The sequence below is a fragment of the Sceloporus undulatus genome, chromosome 5 (genome assembly GCF_019175285.1).
Source record: "Sceloporus undulatus isolate JIND9_A2432 ecotype Alabama chromosome 5, SceUnd_v1.1, whole genome shotgun sequence".
NCBI classification, from domain to species: domain Eukaryota; kingdom Metazoa; phylum Chordata; class Lepidosauria; order Squamata; family Phrynosomatidae; genus Sceloporus; species Sceloporus undulatus.
The window spans coordinates 45,132,849-45,148,507 of NC_056526.1; the positions used below are offsets into that span (position 1 = coordinate 45,132,849).

At 39.1% G+C, this 15,659-nt stretch overlaps 1 protein-coding gene across 3 annotated transcripts in view; it reads left to right on the forward strand.

Moving 5' to 3' along the window:
- The window catches only part of TMCC3 (transmembrane and coiled-coil domain family 3), a 134,672-nt gene extending 122,319 nt beyond the window's left edge, over positions 1-12,353 (forward strand). For all 3 annotated transcript variants that reach the window (XM_042467360.1, XM_042467362.1, XM_042467361.1), the window contains exons 2-4: positions 3,685-4,601; positions 6,135-6,270; positions 10,062-12,353. In XM_042467360.1, coding sequence (XP_042323294.1) covers positions 3,685-4,601; positions 6,135-6,270; positions 10,062-10,364 — 1,356 coding nt within the window. In that variant the 3' untranslated portion in view covers positions 10,365-12,353. The remainder of the gene's footprint in view (positions 1-3,684; positions 4,602-6,134; positions 6,271-10,061) is intronic.
- The last annotated feature ends 3,306 nt before the right edge of the window (positions 12,354-15,659 follow it).

The window sequence follows — 15,659 nt, forward strand, 5'->3', positions numbered from 1 at the left end:
TATTATTATTATTATTATTATTATTATTATTATTATTATTATTATTATTATTTCCCGCCTCTCCAAGCAGATCAAAGTGGCTAACAATCATAAAACAACATTAAAATACAGTAAAACATCATAACCCATAAACCCTCCCATCCACAATAAAATACATTTTAATTATAAACTAAGCAGGGACATTTGAGGGGCAGTTGATGGGAGGCCACTGAGAGGCTAGTCTGAGAAAGCCTGCTGGAAGAGATATGTCTTGACCGCCTTTTTAAAGTAGTCAAGGCTGACAATATGTCAGATCTCCTCCAGCAGGTTATTCCATAACTTGGGAGCGCCGAAGAAAAGGTCCTCTGGGTAACCGCTGCCAGCCTATTTTTTGCTGGCTGCAGTAGGTTTTTAGCAGAAGACCTCAATGTGTGGGGCAGATTGTATGGGAGAAGTCAATCCCGTAAGTAAACTGGACCCAAGCCATGAATGATGATGATGATGATGATGATAAATTATTTATATCCTGCTTCTCCAATGATCAAAGTGGCTTACACTAAAAATATCCATACAATACAATAATATTTCATTACATCCCTCCCTAACCCTTTAAACGTTATAACCAACACCTTGTACTCTTGATAAACCGCTCATTATATCACAACACCTCCCTTACTTTCTCTCTGACATTTTGTTGCTGTTTTTCCAATCCTGTTTCTTTACCTTCTATCACTGTGCCACCACCCTCTCTTCCTCTTTCCTCATTTGTGCTCCTGTACCTCTCTCCCTCACACCTCATGCTTCACCAGATTGTTTCCTGCCTTGTTTCCCTTTGCAATACATTCTATCACTGCACCCTTCCCTCCATGCATTTGTACCCCACAACACACCTCATGCCACCATGCCCTCCTCCTCTGAATCGTTCTCTGAATCACTTATCCCTATTCCTTGCCAGACCTTGTCATACAACAGCTTTCTCTCTAACATCTCACACTCTGCAGTTATATCTGCCAATGTTACTACTATGAGGTAAAATTGAGAGAGAAAAAGGGGCTCTATAATCCATAAAATCCTAAAAAATATCAAGTGGTCAATGGCTTTGCCTATTGGCTAAACACAATGAAAGGCAGAAATAGGTTCATTTCCCACAATACAACTGGACAGAATGGTAAGAATGATATAAATAAATTGTAATTATACTGATATTTCATTTTTCCTGTTGAGGATACTGCCGGTTTCTGATCAGTCAAGAGTCTGGGAAATATGTAGAGGTAGCAGTTTTTTCATAACATATCCCATATAGAATTTTATCTATTTTACGTGAAATGAATCACAATGGCAGGGTGCGTATGTGTGCATGCATGGATGCATGTGCTTTCTAGTCACCTGTTGTCTTATGGCGATCCCATGAAGAGAACTAGTGTGGTATAGTGGTTTGTGTTGGTCTATAATTTTGGAAATCAGGGTTTAATTCTGTGCTCAGCCATGGAAACACATTTGGTGATTTTGGGTGAGTCACACACACTGAGCCCCAGAAAACCCAGCGATAAGTTCACCTTAGGGTTAGCGTGAGGTACATATGACTTGAAGGTACACAACAGCAACAGTGATTTTCATAGGGTTTGAATAGAGAAGGAATACCCAGAGGTGATTCTGCCAGTTTCTTCCTCTGAAACGTAGCCTACAGCACTTGGTATTCATTGGTGCCTCCCATCCAAGTACTAACCAGGGTGGACCCTGCTTAACTTCCAAGATTAGATAGGATCTGGTGCCTTTGGGGTATTTTGGCCAATGTATGGCTTCAAGTAATTTCTGACTTGAACCTATCATAAGGTTTTCTGATGCTATGGTTGTGTGATTTTCCCAGGGTTACCCAGTGGGTTTCCATGGCTGAGTGGGGATTTGAATTTTGGTCTGTAGAGTCATAGCCTAAATCCAGATTAGATTTGGTGAATCAGTGAAAACTGAGTCAGCCCACAACTGTACAAAGTCCATTGATTCAGTGGGTCTTCTTTTGTTGGGGCTAACATAGGATTTAGGGCTATTTGCATTCTAAATCCATTCTAGTAAGTATATCACAACTTGAATATAAAAACTGATTGAGCATAAACCTGTCATAATGAGCATGTCCTGTGCACTGCAAAATACATAATCTGAGCATGTACTTTAAAAATTAATTGGTATAACTAGTTAATTAATTGGTATAACTCATTGCAACCTTCCAAAAATAGTTCCCTTTGTGTTTATGATATCTTTTTTCACTTGTTTTGATTATTGTTATTTTTTCATCACTTTTTTAGGAAACATATATAGGACTGAGAAGAGAATGGCATGAATGAACAGAATGCTTTAAAGTTTCCTTAAATGTAATTTTAAAAGTAACTAGAAAAGAATATTAGTTATTACCAAGGAGGGAGAAGTTGTCCTCTTTTATGTTCATTTTGAAATGAGATATTGTTATAGTCTCATTACCAAAAAAGGTACTTATTACAGTTAATTATGTTACGTGCTTTGTTTCCAGCTTCTGATCCTAGTGCAATAGTGTCTACAGCAGCACACACTCAACACAAGCTGATGCATTGTATCAGGATCTTTAAATATTATCTATGGGAATTATATTTTGCTTAGATAAACACTCTTGGATAATCAGTATTCCTTGTTATTGTAATAGGGCATCAATTTAATATTGCTTATCTTTTCTATTTCAGCATGTGATCATTTTTATAGAGTCCAATGTGGAAAGTATTTAATACATTGTAGCATGGACACAGTACATTAAACGATGTGGACCTTTTCTTTGGCTTGAAGAACGTTTTAAAAGCTTTTCACCCAGTTCATATTAAAATAAAATTAAACTTGATAGTGATCAATTAGGTTTAAAAAAAACCTTCCACAACATTGGAAATTGTACTTTCTTCTTTTTATGGGCAGATTGGACTGTAGATCAGATTGCTTATTTTCTTACAGCTTTTCCACTTGGCTGCCAGATAGCATTCGAGATCAAACTCAATCAGGCATATACAAAAGCACATGTTGCACTATGGTTTACAAGTACCATATTCTTGTCAAATGTGCCTAATCTTCTGGAGGGGTTGGAAAAACTTTGCCATGCTTTGTTGTGCTTTGTGTTCATAAGTTTATTTCTCCTTAGTTGTCTTAAAATACTGCTTAGGCTGTGCGTAAGTGACAGTTGGCCAGTGCTTTTAGATATGGTTGGAAACCAGAAACATTTGGTCAGTAATATGGTTGCAAATAGTTTAGTTTACAAAAAGGGAGGGTATAATCAGTTTGTGTAGCTAATAGAACTAAGCAAAGACTGGGATTTTAGATAGATAGATAGATAGATAGATAGATATGCCATTTTTATGTTAAGTATTTTTAAAGCTTTGTAAGCAAATAGCAACTGTTGAACTACTGTACTTAAATTCATCTGTATTTACTATTCTGAAGCAAAGTCATTTAGTATTTGTGTTTTTGTAACTTGTGTATTTATAGTAGTATTACATACAGGTATATGAGTAAAACACTGTTTTCTTTCTCTGATTTTTGCAGCAGATGCATATATTCCACAAAATTTGTCATGTTGTTTGGTCATAAGTTGATTTCTACTTAGAAGTCATAGAAGACTACCTAGACTGTCTATGTGTGCATGGGAGATTTCACATGCAATGGTTTATTCATTTTGAATGTTCAATTTTTTTATAGGTCGAAAGACATGACATGAACACTCTCAGCTTGCCTCTTAATATTCGCCGAGGCGGTTCGGACACTAATCTCAACTTTGATGTTCCTGATGGCGTGTTTGAATTTCACAAAGTAAAGCTCAGTGCAGACAGTCTGAAACAAAAGATTCTGAAAGTTACTGAACAGATCAAAATAGAACAATCAGTACGAGATGGGAATGTGGCTGAGTACTTGAAGTTAGTGAACAGTGCAGATAAACAGCAAGCGGGGCGAATTAAACAAGTCTTTGAAAAGAAGAACCAAAAGTCTGCCCATTCCATAGCCCAGCTGCAGAAGAAATTAGAACAGTATCACAGAAAGCTAAAGGAAATTGAACAAAATGGTTCTTCTAAAAGTAACAAGGATACTTCCAAGGACAGTCTGAAAGAAATTCAACATTCTTTAAAGGATGGCCATGGAAAATCCCGTCCTACTGGCCAAGGTAATGAGAGCAGCAAAACAGGTGTTCCAGGTGTCTCATTGACACCGCCAGTGTTTGTTTTCAGCAAATCCAGGGAGTTTGCAAACCTGATCCGGAATAAGTTTGGTAGTGCTGACAATATTGCTCACCTAAAGAGCAGTTTGGATGACTTCAGACCAGAAACTACTTCAAGGGCTTATGGTGGAAGTGCCACTATAGTGGCCAAACCAAAATACACCAGTGATGATGAGTGCTCAAGTGGAACATCTGGCTCTGCAGATAGTAATGGAAACCAGTCTTTTAGCCACAGTGCAACAAATGCTTTGGACAGCCATGGAAAGCTTTCTATGCTTTTGGAAGAACTGCGGGAGATAAAGGAAACACAATCCCAATTAGCAGAAGACATTGAAAGTTTAAAAGTACAGTTCAAAAGAGACTATGGCTTCATTTCTCAAACACTGCAAGAGGAACGATACAGGTATGCCATTTTGCTGTTATATTTTGCACAGTTGGATGAGAATAGTAAACTCTGGGAAGTAGCTGCTGCGGGATGGTCAAGAAATAAATAAAAGGGAAGTAGAAAAGTGACCAGAGTGGTGTTTATGCTGGTGACATTATATTCAGAGATGATAGTGGCAGGAAGGCAGAGCTGCTACATGTCACCTGGACCTAGTGGTCTGTGAGGAGGCTTGGGGTCTGACAAAGTTGCATATGTTATGTTCTCTCTGACCGTGGCAGCAAATGAGGAAAACTAGGATTGAGACTGCTCTGGGAACTCCCCCATTTTTTCTTCTGGCCACCTCACCAAATCACACTCTCTCCATCTGCCTCCATGCCCATCGTCAGGAACATTGCTGGAATCGCCTCCCCCCCCCCCATAGCTTCCTTCCCCAACGGTCTATATGTCCACTCCGGCTCTGGAGCACATTTTGAACATCATGGAATGTTGCAGGGGGAGGTGAGGTGAAAACGTCCCAATTTAATCGGCGCTGGATATGAGAGAATACCACCAATGTACAGGGACTTTAGTATACCAGCATCTTTGACACTATCCAGCTATCTTGTACAGAATGGTATTGTGACTCATTTCCTATCCCTTGTTTGTCTTGTATAATTTGACAATACAGTAACAAATACAGGAAGTGTGATTTTGGATTTAAGGCATACTATAATAGTTCATTGTTTGTCTGGTAATGTATGTTGCATTGTCTGTTGCACTGATTCTGGACAGAGATAAACATTTTTATAAGGATTGATCTATCCTCCCTGATAGTCAATGTGGTATAGTGGTTTGAATGTTATTACAACTCTAAAGCTTTGAATCCCTGCTCAGCCATGGAAACCCACTGGGTGACCTTGGCAAGTCACACTCTCTCAGCCTGAGAGGAGAGCAATGGCAAACAATACAAACAAATCTTGCCAGGAAAACCATATGATAGGTTTACCTTAGGGTCACCATAACTCAGAATGACTTGAAGGCACACAACAACTGCAACAATAATAACAACAACAACAATCATCCTTCCTCCCTTTGTCTTTTTCCAGTGTCCCCCATGAAATTGTAACAGTACTGGAAACTGCATTGTTTTTTGTTTGTTTTTTCCTATTTGTACTGTTCAGACATGTGTTCTAGGGAAATTGGTCATGGTTCTTTACCATGAGGCAAACATGTTTATTATAGCATTAGGTTAATGTGTAAGCCATGCTGCACGTTTCCTTAGTCTTAAAGTTAAGGTTATCATGAGGGGGAAAGTTTATTATTATTGAATCAGTTTGCACAACTGCATACAAATTAAAAAGAACTGGAAAAATATTAATGAACAACAACAGAATTACTTCCAAAAAGATTACAACATACAACTTGCATTCAGGTGTCCAATTCAGAATTTCAATCCAGGAAGAACCTAATTATTCAAATAAAGAAAAGTGATGACAATCTATAAATGAAAATGTCTACACTTTTAATTAAATTTCCTATGAAAGAATAAGAAATATTTTTGTTATTATGAAGGTATGAGCGATTAGAAGATCAGCTGAATGATTTAACAGACCTTCATCAGCATGAAACAGCCAACTTGAAACAAGAATTAGCAAGTATTGAAGAAAAAGTTGCATATCAAGCCTATGAACGCTCACGAGATGTTCAGGTATCAACCTTAAATATCAAATAATAGGATTGCTTTATGTTTTCAAAGAATATTAGTTGCTGGAGTAGATCACGAACCTTTGGGCTTGAATGAACTTAGTCTCTTTGGAGGTGCATGAGCTTCATGCTTCCCCGTGTAATTTTCCACCATAATTGAAAAATAATTTTTTACTTTTTCTTTCAGAAGTAACTGGCAGAGGGATAGCCATATTAAGTTCTTGAAGGAAAAAAAGCAGAGATTTTATGTTACCTTAGAAAGTAACATACTTAAGCCAGAATTCTGTTAGAGATACATGCGCACATAAGTTTCCCTTATGTATGTGGATGTTTCTTTTTGGTTACTGTGTAGGTTGATGTTCTCTTCCTTCCTGTGCAGCACTGAAAGTTCCCACTGACTTAGTGAAAAGCCACTGAAGCTGCCCTGCATGGCCATTCCATGCTTCACATCAAGCAGGCAAGCAGGCTGGAGAAACATCTGGCTATACCTCATAGCCAGATTAAAAATGATAACATCAGCACTGAGATCCACCTGGGTCCTGTAGGGGTCTCAGCACTGCTGTGATCATTTTGCCTCTGGCTATGGGGAAGTTGAAAGATGTAGAAAAGGTCCTAAAGAGTAAAGATATATAACTGAGCACTAAAGTCAGAATTGTCCAGGCCATTGTATTCCTCATAGCCATGTACAGATGCGAGAGCTGGACAATAAAGAAAGCAGACAGAAAGAAAATCAACCCATTTGAGATGTAGAGCTGGAGAAGAATGCTTAGGGTACTGTGGACAGCCAAAAAGACAAACAAATGAGTCATTGAACAGATGAAACCAGAACTCTCCTTGAAATCCAAGATGATCAAATTGAGGCTGTTGTACTTTGGCCACATAATGAGAAGGTGTGGATCACTAGAAAAAACAATAATGCTAGGAAAGGTAGAGGGTAGAAGGAGAGGAAGACCACATGCCAGATGGATGGACTCAATAGGGCATGGGTTTGCAGGGCCTGAGCAGAACAGTGGAGGATAGGGAGTCTGGGAGGTATCTCATCCACAGGGTTGCCATAAATCAGAGTCGGCTGAAGGGCAGCTAACAACAAATGGAGAAGTAGCCAAATGTTTTTCTGAGCCTGGATGCTCACAGCAGAGTATAGAATGGCCATGAGGAGAAGCTTCAGAAGCTTTCTGGTAAATTGGGGATTATGTGGCTCAGCACAGTGTAGGTCCTCATTCAGATTTTTACACTATGTTGAGGCCTCATCGTTGCATAATTTTTCATGGACTAGAATCCACTTCATCTGATGGATGTGTTATCCTGAATTACAGATATTAGCCTTAGTTCAATTGTTAGTCCCAGCTGGAGTAAACCCACTAATGGTACGTCAATAAATAAATAGTGTTTTACATATAAATTCCATTGATTAGATGGATATGCTCTAGTTGGGATTAACAAGTACATTTAGGCCATCAGCATGGTCTGTTAGAGAGAACCAGAGGCAGCAGGGATTTCAGACTGAAATGCTTACTTCCATTCTGTAATCAACCTGAGCCATGCAACAAGCTCTCTTTCTTGACACTTCTGTGGAACTACATCGATCCATAAGCATCTGTTCAGAAACCAGTGGGAAAACATGTCAGAGACTTCTGCCATTGCCTTTAATTGGTCATTTTTGAACAAAGGAACCCTCAAGATAGACTGTAACATGAAACAGCTGAAATATATTTCTTTTAGAGGTCCTATGTCTTTAACAGGGAAAAGTTTGTATTTCTTTTTTTTAAAAACTCCTTATATTTATATAGTCTTTAAAGAAGTAGCCATATTAGTCCCATGCAGCATAAAAAGGAGGAAGGAAGGGGGAGGGGGGAAAAAAAGGAAAATTGGCAGTACCAGCACAATACGGCGACTTTCCAGTGGCATATGGCCATGGCATATGCATGACATGCCCCAAAACCGCCCCAAAACTGGCATTATTCTGCTCCGCTACCCACACAGGGGCAGCTTTTCAGCACTCTAGAGATGCAGCATTTAGACACCGCAGGAGCGCCAAAAAGCCACGGCTATGGCGGAAAAGGTGGCGTTTTTCTGGCACAAAAAGCAACAGCATTTTGCGCCAGAAAAAAGCCAGATCGGGGCCGTGGCATATGTTTGCTGTGGCCCTGATCTGGTGACCAAAGGGGTGGTGTCAAGCCTCTTTAGGGATATCTGTTTCATCCCTAATTGGTTTTTATTTTCACATGAGCTTTTGTGGACCAATTTATTCAGATGTCACGGGAAAATTAAAAAAGATTTCTTCAGAAGCTCATGCAAAAATAAAAACCAGTTAGTCTTAAAGGTTCTGCCATATTTTCTCTCCCCCCCTTCCTCTTTTTTATGCTTTTATATAGCTACACACACACACACCAGCTCTTCTATGAAAGAATATAAGTGTTATCATATAACAACCTAAACATGATTGCTCATTTTCCCATAGAGTAGATGTATTGATATAGAGAGATTCATTCTAGAAATCAAACAAGTTAAAGACGTCCTGTACCTAGAATCAAAGACTGATCAGAATGGAGATTGCAGTCAAGAAATAAGAGGAAGACTAGGAAAGGACTAGGCTGCCATGAAAGAACTAGACAAGATCCTAAAGTGTGAAGATATACAACAAAGCACTAAAGTTACAATTGTCCAAGCCACTGTATTCCCCATAACCATATTTCGATGCCAGAGCTGGACTGGGGGGGAGGACTCATTTGAGATGTATTGCTGGAAAAGAGTGCTGAGGATACCTTGGACAACCAAAAAGACAAACATATGGGTTCCTGAAGAGATCAAGTCTGAACTCTCCCTGAAAGCAGATATGATGAAAGTGAAGCTGTCATAGTTTGGCCACTTCATGAGAAGGCAAGGCTCACTAGAAAAGGCTAAAATGCTAGACAGGGTAGAGGGAAGCAGAAAGAGAAGACCACATGCCAATTGGGGAGGTCACAGGACTGAGCCTCTGGGACCTAAGCAGAGCAGTTGAGGATAGGGAGAAATGGAGATGTCTCAGTCACAAGGTTGCCTTGAGTCGAGACCAACTCAAAGGCAGTTAACATAACACTAACAATTGACTCCATTACTCAGCTCTAAGTAAGGACTAGCAGTTGGATTTAAACCATTTTTTATTGGTTATTGTTGATAAGAGAATGCCTCTGTACTTTTCTCCATTTTATTTCCCTCTGACCTCACCATTAAGATAACTCTTCACATATTTGTGGAAGTGGACTTTAGTCCATAGAAAACTATGCCATAATACATATGTAAATCATTAAAATGCCAGAAGAGTCTTTATTATTTCAGAGAAATAGTGTCCACATTCTGAGTTTGTACTCCTGACCTCCACAAATGACGTAGGATGGATCTATGGAATTGCATATGTTCCTATAAGAGCAGAACAACTCCAGGTTCTCTGTAGGAAATAGTATAAACTTTCGCACAAGTTCTTCTGAGAATGAACAAAGTAATAAAGCATTCACAAGTGCTGTGTAAATCATTGCTCACATAGCCTTTCATAAGCTGTCCGTCAGTTGATGGACATGGAGTTGGAGAATGAACATTGGTCCTTGCACATCTCTTTCATTCTAAGGGAATGGCGATATCATGAACATTTGATATATTTGCAACACAAATGGCAAATTGGCTTTTGAAGTTAATTTATGCACAGATTGGGTGACCTTCATTAATTAGATCAGAGAAGAATGGAATAGAAGATCTGTTTTCATTCTTTTTCATCCTTTTTCTCTTTTCTACCCTCTTCTTTCTATTTTCTGCCAACAGGAAGCATTGGAATCTTGCCAGACACGGGTTTCTAAGCTGGAACTCCATCAGCAAGAACAGCAAGCCCTGCAGTCAGAGACTGTGAATGCCAAAGTCCTACTGGGGAAATGTATAAATGTCGTCTTGGCTTTCATGACTGTCATCCTCGTGTGCGTCTCCACTATAGCAAAGTTTATCTCTCCTATGATGAGAAGCCGTTTCCACATTATTGGCACGTTTTTTGCGGTAACCCTTCTTGCAATTTTATGCAAGAACTGGGATCACATTATCTGTGCCATCGAAAAAATGATCATACCAAGATGAATCCACAACTCCAGAACATTCCTGTTTTCAAAAAGAAGAAGAAATGCTTCTTAACTTCCAAATCTTCAGTTTTGCAGCTTCACATCATAGACTAAATTTCTTCCCCTTTATTGGTATAAATATGATAATTCCTGGCAGTTCTTGTTATATGGAACAAAGTGAAACTTTTATGAACTAGTTACTTCTGTAAATCTTTTTGCCTTAATTCAATCAACTTTTCTACACTATGTATCTCCTAGTGGTCAAGTCCTGAATTCATAATATTAATTAGACTTGGGTTTAGGAGCAATATAATAAAAATAAGTAACTAGCAACAATCCTAGCTGGGACACTGTGTTTTAATAAACAAGAATCTGTATCATCCTACCTTTAAAAAATAACTAGCCTTTCCTTATGAACCATATGCAAACAATGCAGTGAGATGTGCACATCTTAGGCAGTGCTAACTGCATTTCCTGTGTTTCCTAACGACCATAATTCATATGTTAGAAATTGGATGGTGTTGAATAACTCGCCTCTGTACTATTGGCATTGGCCCAGTAGTTAAAACATCCTTACTTAACCCTTTCTAGGGTTTTTTTGCATTACAAATTAATTGATACTATATTCAAATCTGATTTTGTTGCATGGCAAAAACATGTCATGCCTCTTGAATAAATTAAGACCTGTAAAGAATATTGTTTCCCCAAAAATTCACATTTGGTATCCATACCTTTGGATGGAATCTCTGTAGAATAACAGGAATTCCATTTTTCTCCAGAGGTGATGAAACATGGGAAAGGTTCATATTCCTTCAGAAACTGAAGATATGTTAAGTGTCAAATGAATGATGTTCCTAAAAGCAAGTATGAGTAAATACCATGCTGGGAGGAACATAGTGGATTGAGTAGAATAATCTTTTGTCTTCTGTTCTTATTTCCCATATTCAGTTTTAACTCTCAGTTATTAAAATGATAGTTTTTGTTCTCTCCTTGAATTCCTTCTAATCAGTATGTTCAGCTCCTCCTCTTATCTTTCCTGCCTGTCCACCTCTGTGAGGCTGTATAATGCTGCTCTCCTGCCAATATCTAGCTGTAGCAGGACAGCTTTCTCAAATCAGTGTGTGTTTCAGCATACAACACCGCTATCACTGTGAAGTTTGTATTGAAATAAAACTTCATGTAAGAAAAAAATATTGTATAAGATAGTTGAATAAATTTGGCTAGGAAGTTTAAAAAAAGGGAAATCCTGTACAGTGGGTATTTCTGGTTTTTGTTTATAAAAGATGAAAAGGGTCTGCTTATTTATCTTTCAACTGCGGTTGGAGAAAAAATATCTTGGCACCTTTTCTTAATGTTGTTTAGATTAGTGAAGCAGCGTACTGGAATCCTGTTGCACATTTCCTATGTGTTGCAATGGAGTGTGCACTGGAGAAATTGCTGGTGAGTTCTACTCCTAAGACACTCTCAATTCAGGCTCATGGTTGTTGCTTATGAGTGAAACTGTGCAGAAGACTAGCACTGTACTTTTGCTGACCCACTATAGCAGGAACCCCATCTATCTTGCAAGGACCAGGGAACAGTTTGGTTAGCTGTCTGAGGGTGCTTCCTGATGGACAGTTTTTGGCAACACCAGTCAAAAGATATAGTACAACTGTTCCCAGGGTGTGGGGAACAATACCTTTTTGGACTACAGCTCCCAGAATGTCTCAGCCAGTATGAGTATGTAGAGAGATCTTGTAGCACCTTTGAGACTAACTGAAAGAAAGAAGTTGGCAGTATGTGCTTTCATAATGGAAGTTCCCTTTATTCAAAAACTCGATGCTTGCAAATGCTTTGACAACGGGAGAGAAGCAGGACGCCTCAATGATATTTTAGAAGTGCGACAGGCTACCACACTTTCGCACTCCTGGAACGCTTAAAGAACCTTTTGCCGATGGTAAGGCTGCATGTGATAAGGGCCATAGACTAAAGTCTGCTTCCTCAGATGCATCTGAGGAAATAAATTTAAGGCGGGATACACACCGCCATATAGTACGTATTGTATACGTACTAGGGTTAGGAAGGGGCGGTGCTTCCGCACCCCCCTAACCCTAGTACGTATACAATACGTACAAGATGGCGCCGGCCCTTCTACATGGCCGGCGCCATCTTTACGTACTGGACGCATAGTGTCCAGACGTGTCGCGGCGCTAATGACGTAGCGAATGCGCCCTTGGCACTTCACTACGTCATCCGTGCGCCGCAGAAAGAAGCTCCGAAATGGAGCTTCTTTTTTGCTCTGCGCGGGAGTCGCGCGGTTTGGATGCTGCGGCTCCCGCGCGGAGCAAATGGCGCCGGCGGGGGAACGCTGCAAAGCGGCGGTTTGTATCCCGCCACAGTCTACAAAAGCTTAAGCTGCCAACTTCTTTCTTTCAGTTAGTCTCAAAGGTGCTACAAGATCTCTCTACATGCTGATTTTGTAGACTAATGCAGCTATATGTTTGAATTCAGTCAGTATGGCCATTAGTCCAAAAAGGTAAGTTTTCCAGGCTCTGGCTTTTCCATATTTTCTTCCTTAATGTCATTTTTTTCCAGGTTAAGGATGGGAGAGGCTTTGACACAAGATGGCAAGGTTTTAATGATATAATACAGAATGAGCACCTCTAAAATTCTGTATTTGAAGCAAGGCACATGCAGACTAAAAGCCATGTCTAGAAGCATTCTGACTGATGGGAAAGGAACAGAGGTGGTGCCTTGCAAGGGTGATGTTCTGATGCAAACTTAGCTACAGCTGTCTAGTCCTCCTGAGGAAAGCCTAGGTTCTGGAAACCCTCTTGAGGTCTGGCACAATTTCAGGAGCTAATTGTTTATAATACGAACATTGTTGATGATGTAAATACTGGTAAAGTTTTGCACTTTAAGATGGATTAAAACACTATGTGCAATTTTTAAAAAATGGACTTGGTCTTGTTTGTGGTAAAAAAGAAATAACACTATATTAAGCATTGTCAGAGATTTTAGTAATCCAATGAAGACAGTGGAGCCAACTGGCATAGAGTTTTACAACCTTTCATTTAACCCTGTGAAACTGTTGAGTCTCTCCAGATATGTTGCTTCAATCTGTCATTACAGTAATGTTTCCTTTTCCTCAACTGATTCTTAATTAATTGTATACTTTTCGCTGGAAGTCACAATTTCTCAAAGTATCTCAAGCAGGGGACTAGATTGTGCTCCTGATTCTACACTTAATCTTCTAAAAATTTTAAGCTTTCAATTTCATGTTTTATTTTGGCTTTTTTTGCACATTATATTGGGTGTTTATCTCATACAAGTCCTCTTAAGCATAATTTGTATCTTGAATATGTTATTTTGACTATAAATTGTTCTCAAATGCTTGAGCATTAATTCCTCATTGTAAGGCAATGTGCACAGAACAGGAGTTGTTTGAAAACTGATGTCCAAATTGAGTTTATTTCCCTTATCCCAGCTTGTACTCAAGAAGTCCAATTCTGGGGAAAGATACTCATTTTCTCTGGACTCAGTCCTGAACTCAGGCATCCCTTCCTTTCAGAGGATTTCCCTTGTTTTGATTCCAAGGCCTTGTGACGCAGTCTTGGGACATCTTGCTTTTCCTTTGATTAAACAGTGTTTTCCCTTTTTTATTTATATGAAAAACATTATTAGCAATCTCAGTACGATATGTTCCTGATACGCAGCCAGCAACTATGCCCCAGACTCTAAAACTTTCTATTTACATTAATCAGTTTGCCCTTTAAAAACTATTTTTCTAAATCACTAATCAGTTCATCATAAAATCTGTTAATTCTGACTCTTAATTTAACAACTTTTTTTTAAAAAGCAAGAAAATTCCATCATGTACAGTACTAATATATTTTCTTAACATACTTTGCAGCTATGAATGGTGATTCCTTATTTACTCTCTGTTTTACATGAATGAGTACTGTAGGCTGACCATCTGGAAACTTAAAGTAATTTGGAAAAATATGTTCAGGAAAATATGGGTTCTACTTCTTATTGGCTTTATTCTTTCTGAAGAATGCCCTACCCCTGACACATACATACTGTATACACTATTTGCATGTTTCTAACTAATGTTGCAGTGCAATCTTCTGGAAGTCCCTGCTGTAAACTACTTTTTATTTTAGTTGGGTTTATGCTGTAGCCTTGCACAGGGCCTTTGAAAAATCAGTAGATGGTGCAGCAGTGCTTGAAGCTGCACAGAAAGTGCACTCCAGTAGGAATTTCTTCAGGCACATAGTCATAGGAATAATTGCAGATACTAGCCCTGAAAATGACAAATGTTATGTCAGAACTGTTCATTTCCTTAAAATGTTAGATTAGCCTGCTTCAAACTAATGCAATCCAGATGCATTGGAGGGATTCCCAGAAAGTATATGTGCTCTCTCTTTCTCTCGTGTGTGTGTGTGTGTGCGCGCACTTGTGAATGTACTGTATAACACCTGTCTGAGAATTTCTGGGAGTTGTAGTCTCATCACATTTTGTTATTGTTAACTGCCATCAAGTCACCTTCGACTTATGGTGACCCTATGAAAGAGAGACCTCCAAGGCATCCTGTCATCAACTGCCCTACTCTTGTCTTGCAGACTCATGGCCGGGGCATCTTTGGAATGCAGTTTTCCTCTTTCCTACTGCCTTCTACCTAACTAAGCATTATTGTCTTTTCTAGTGAGTCATGTCTTATGATATGGCCAAATGACAACAGTCTCAGTTTAGTCATGTCAGCTTCTAGGGAGAGTACAGCCTGATTTGCTATAGGATCCTTTTTTGTCTTTTAACTGTCCACAGTACCCACAGAACTCTTATCCAGAACCACATCTCCGTGGATTTTCTTCACTGTCCAGCTTTCACAATCATACATAGAAATGGCATCAAATTAGCAAAGGTTATTTTAGAGCAGGATAGGAATCATGGCCTTCCAGAAGTTTTTGGATTGCAGATCCCATCAGCCTTCATCAGTAGAGTCATGGTGATGAGTGTTAAGGAATGCAGTTCAACAACATCTAGAAGACTGTGAAATTTCTACCCCAGCTTTAGACTAAGTGATATTTGTGGAGAATTCAAAGATATAGCCATGTTAGTCTGTAGAATCACATACGGCCAGCACCCATAGTATTCTGTGGGTTTTTCTGGACTACGTGTGCTTCCAGAATGTGGCCAAATAGCCCAGAAAACCCCCAGAATACTAACTGACATTTCCTCATTTTTTCTTTTCAATCCTGTCTTTGTTCAGTATTAAACATCTAACTGAAATCTGCCAACCACATCAGCATCTGCCAAATGGCAGTGCAGACAT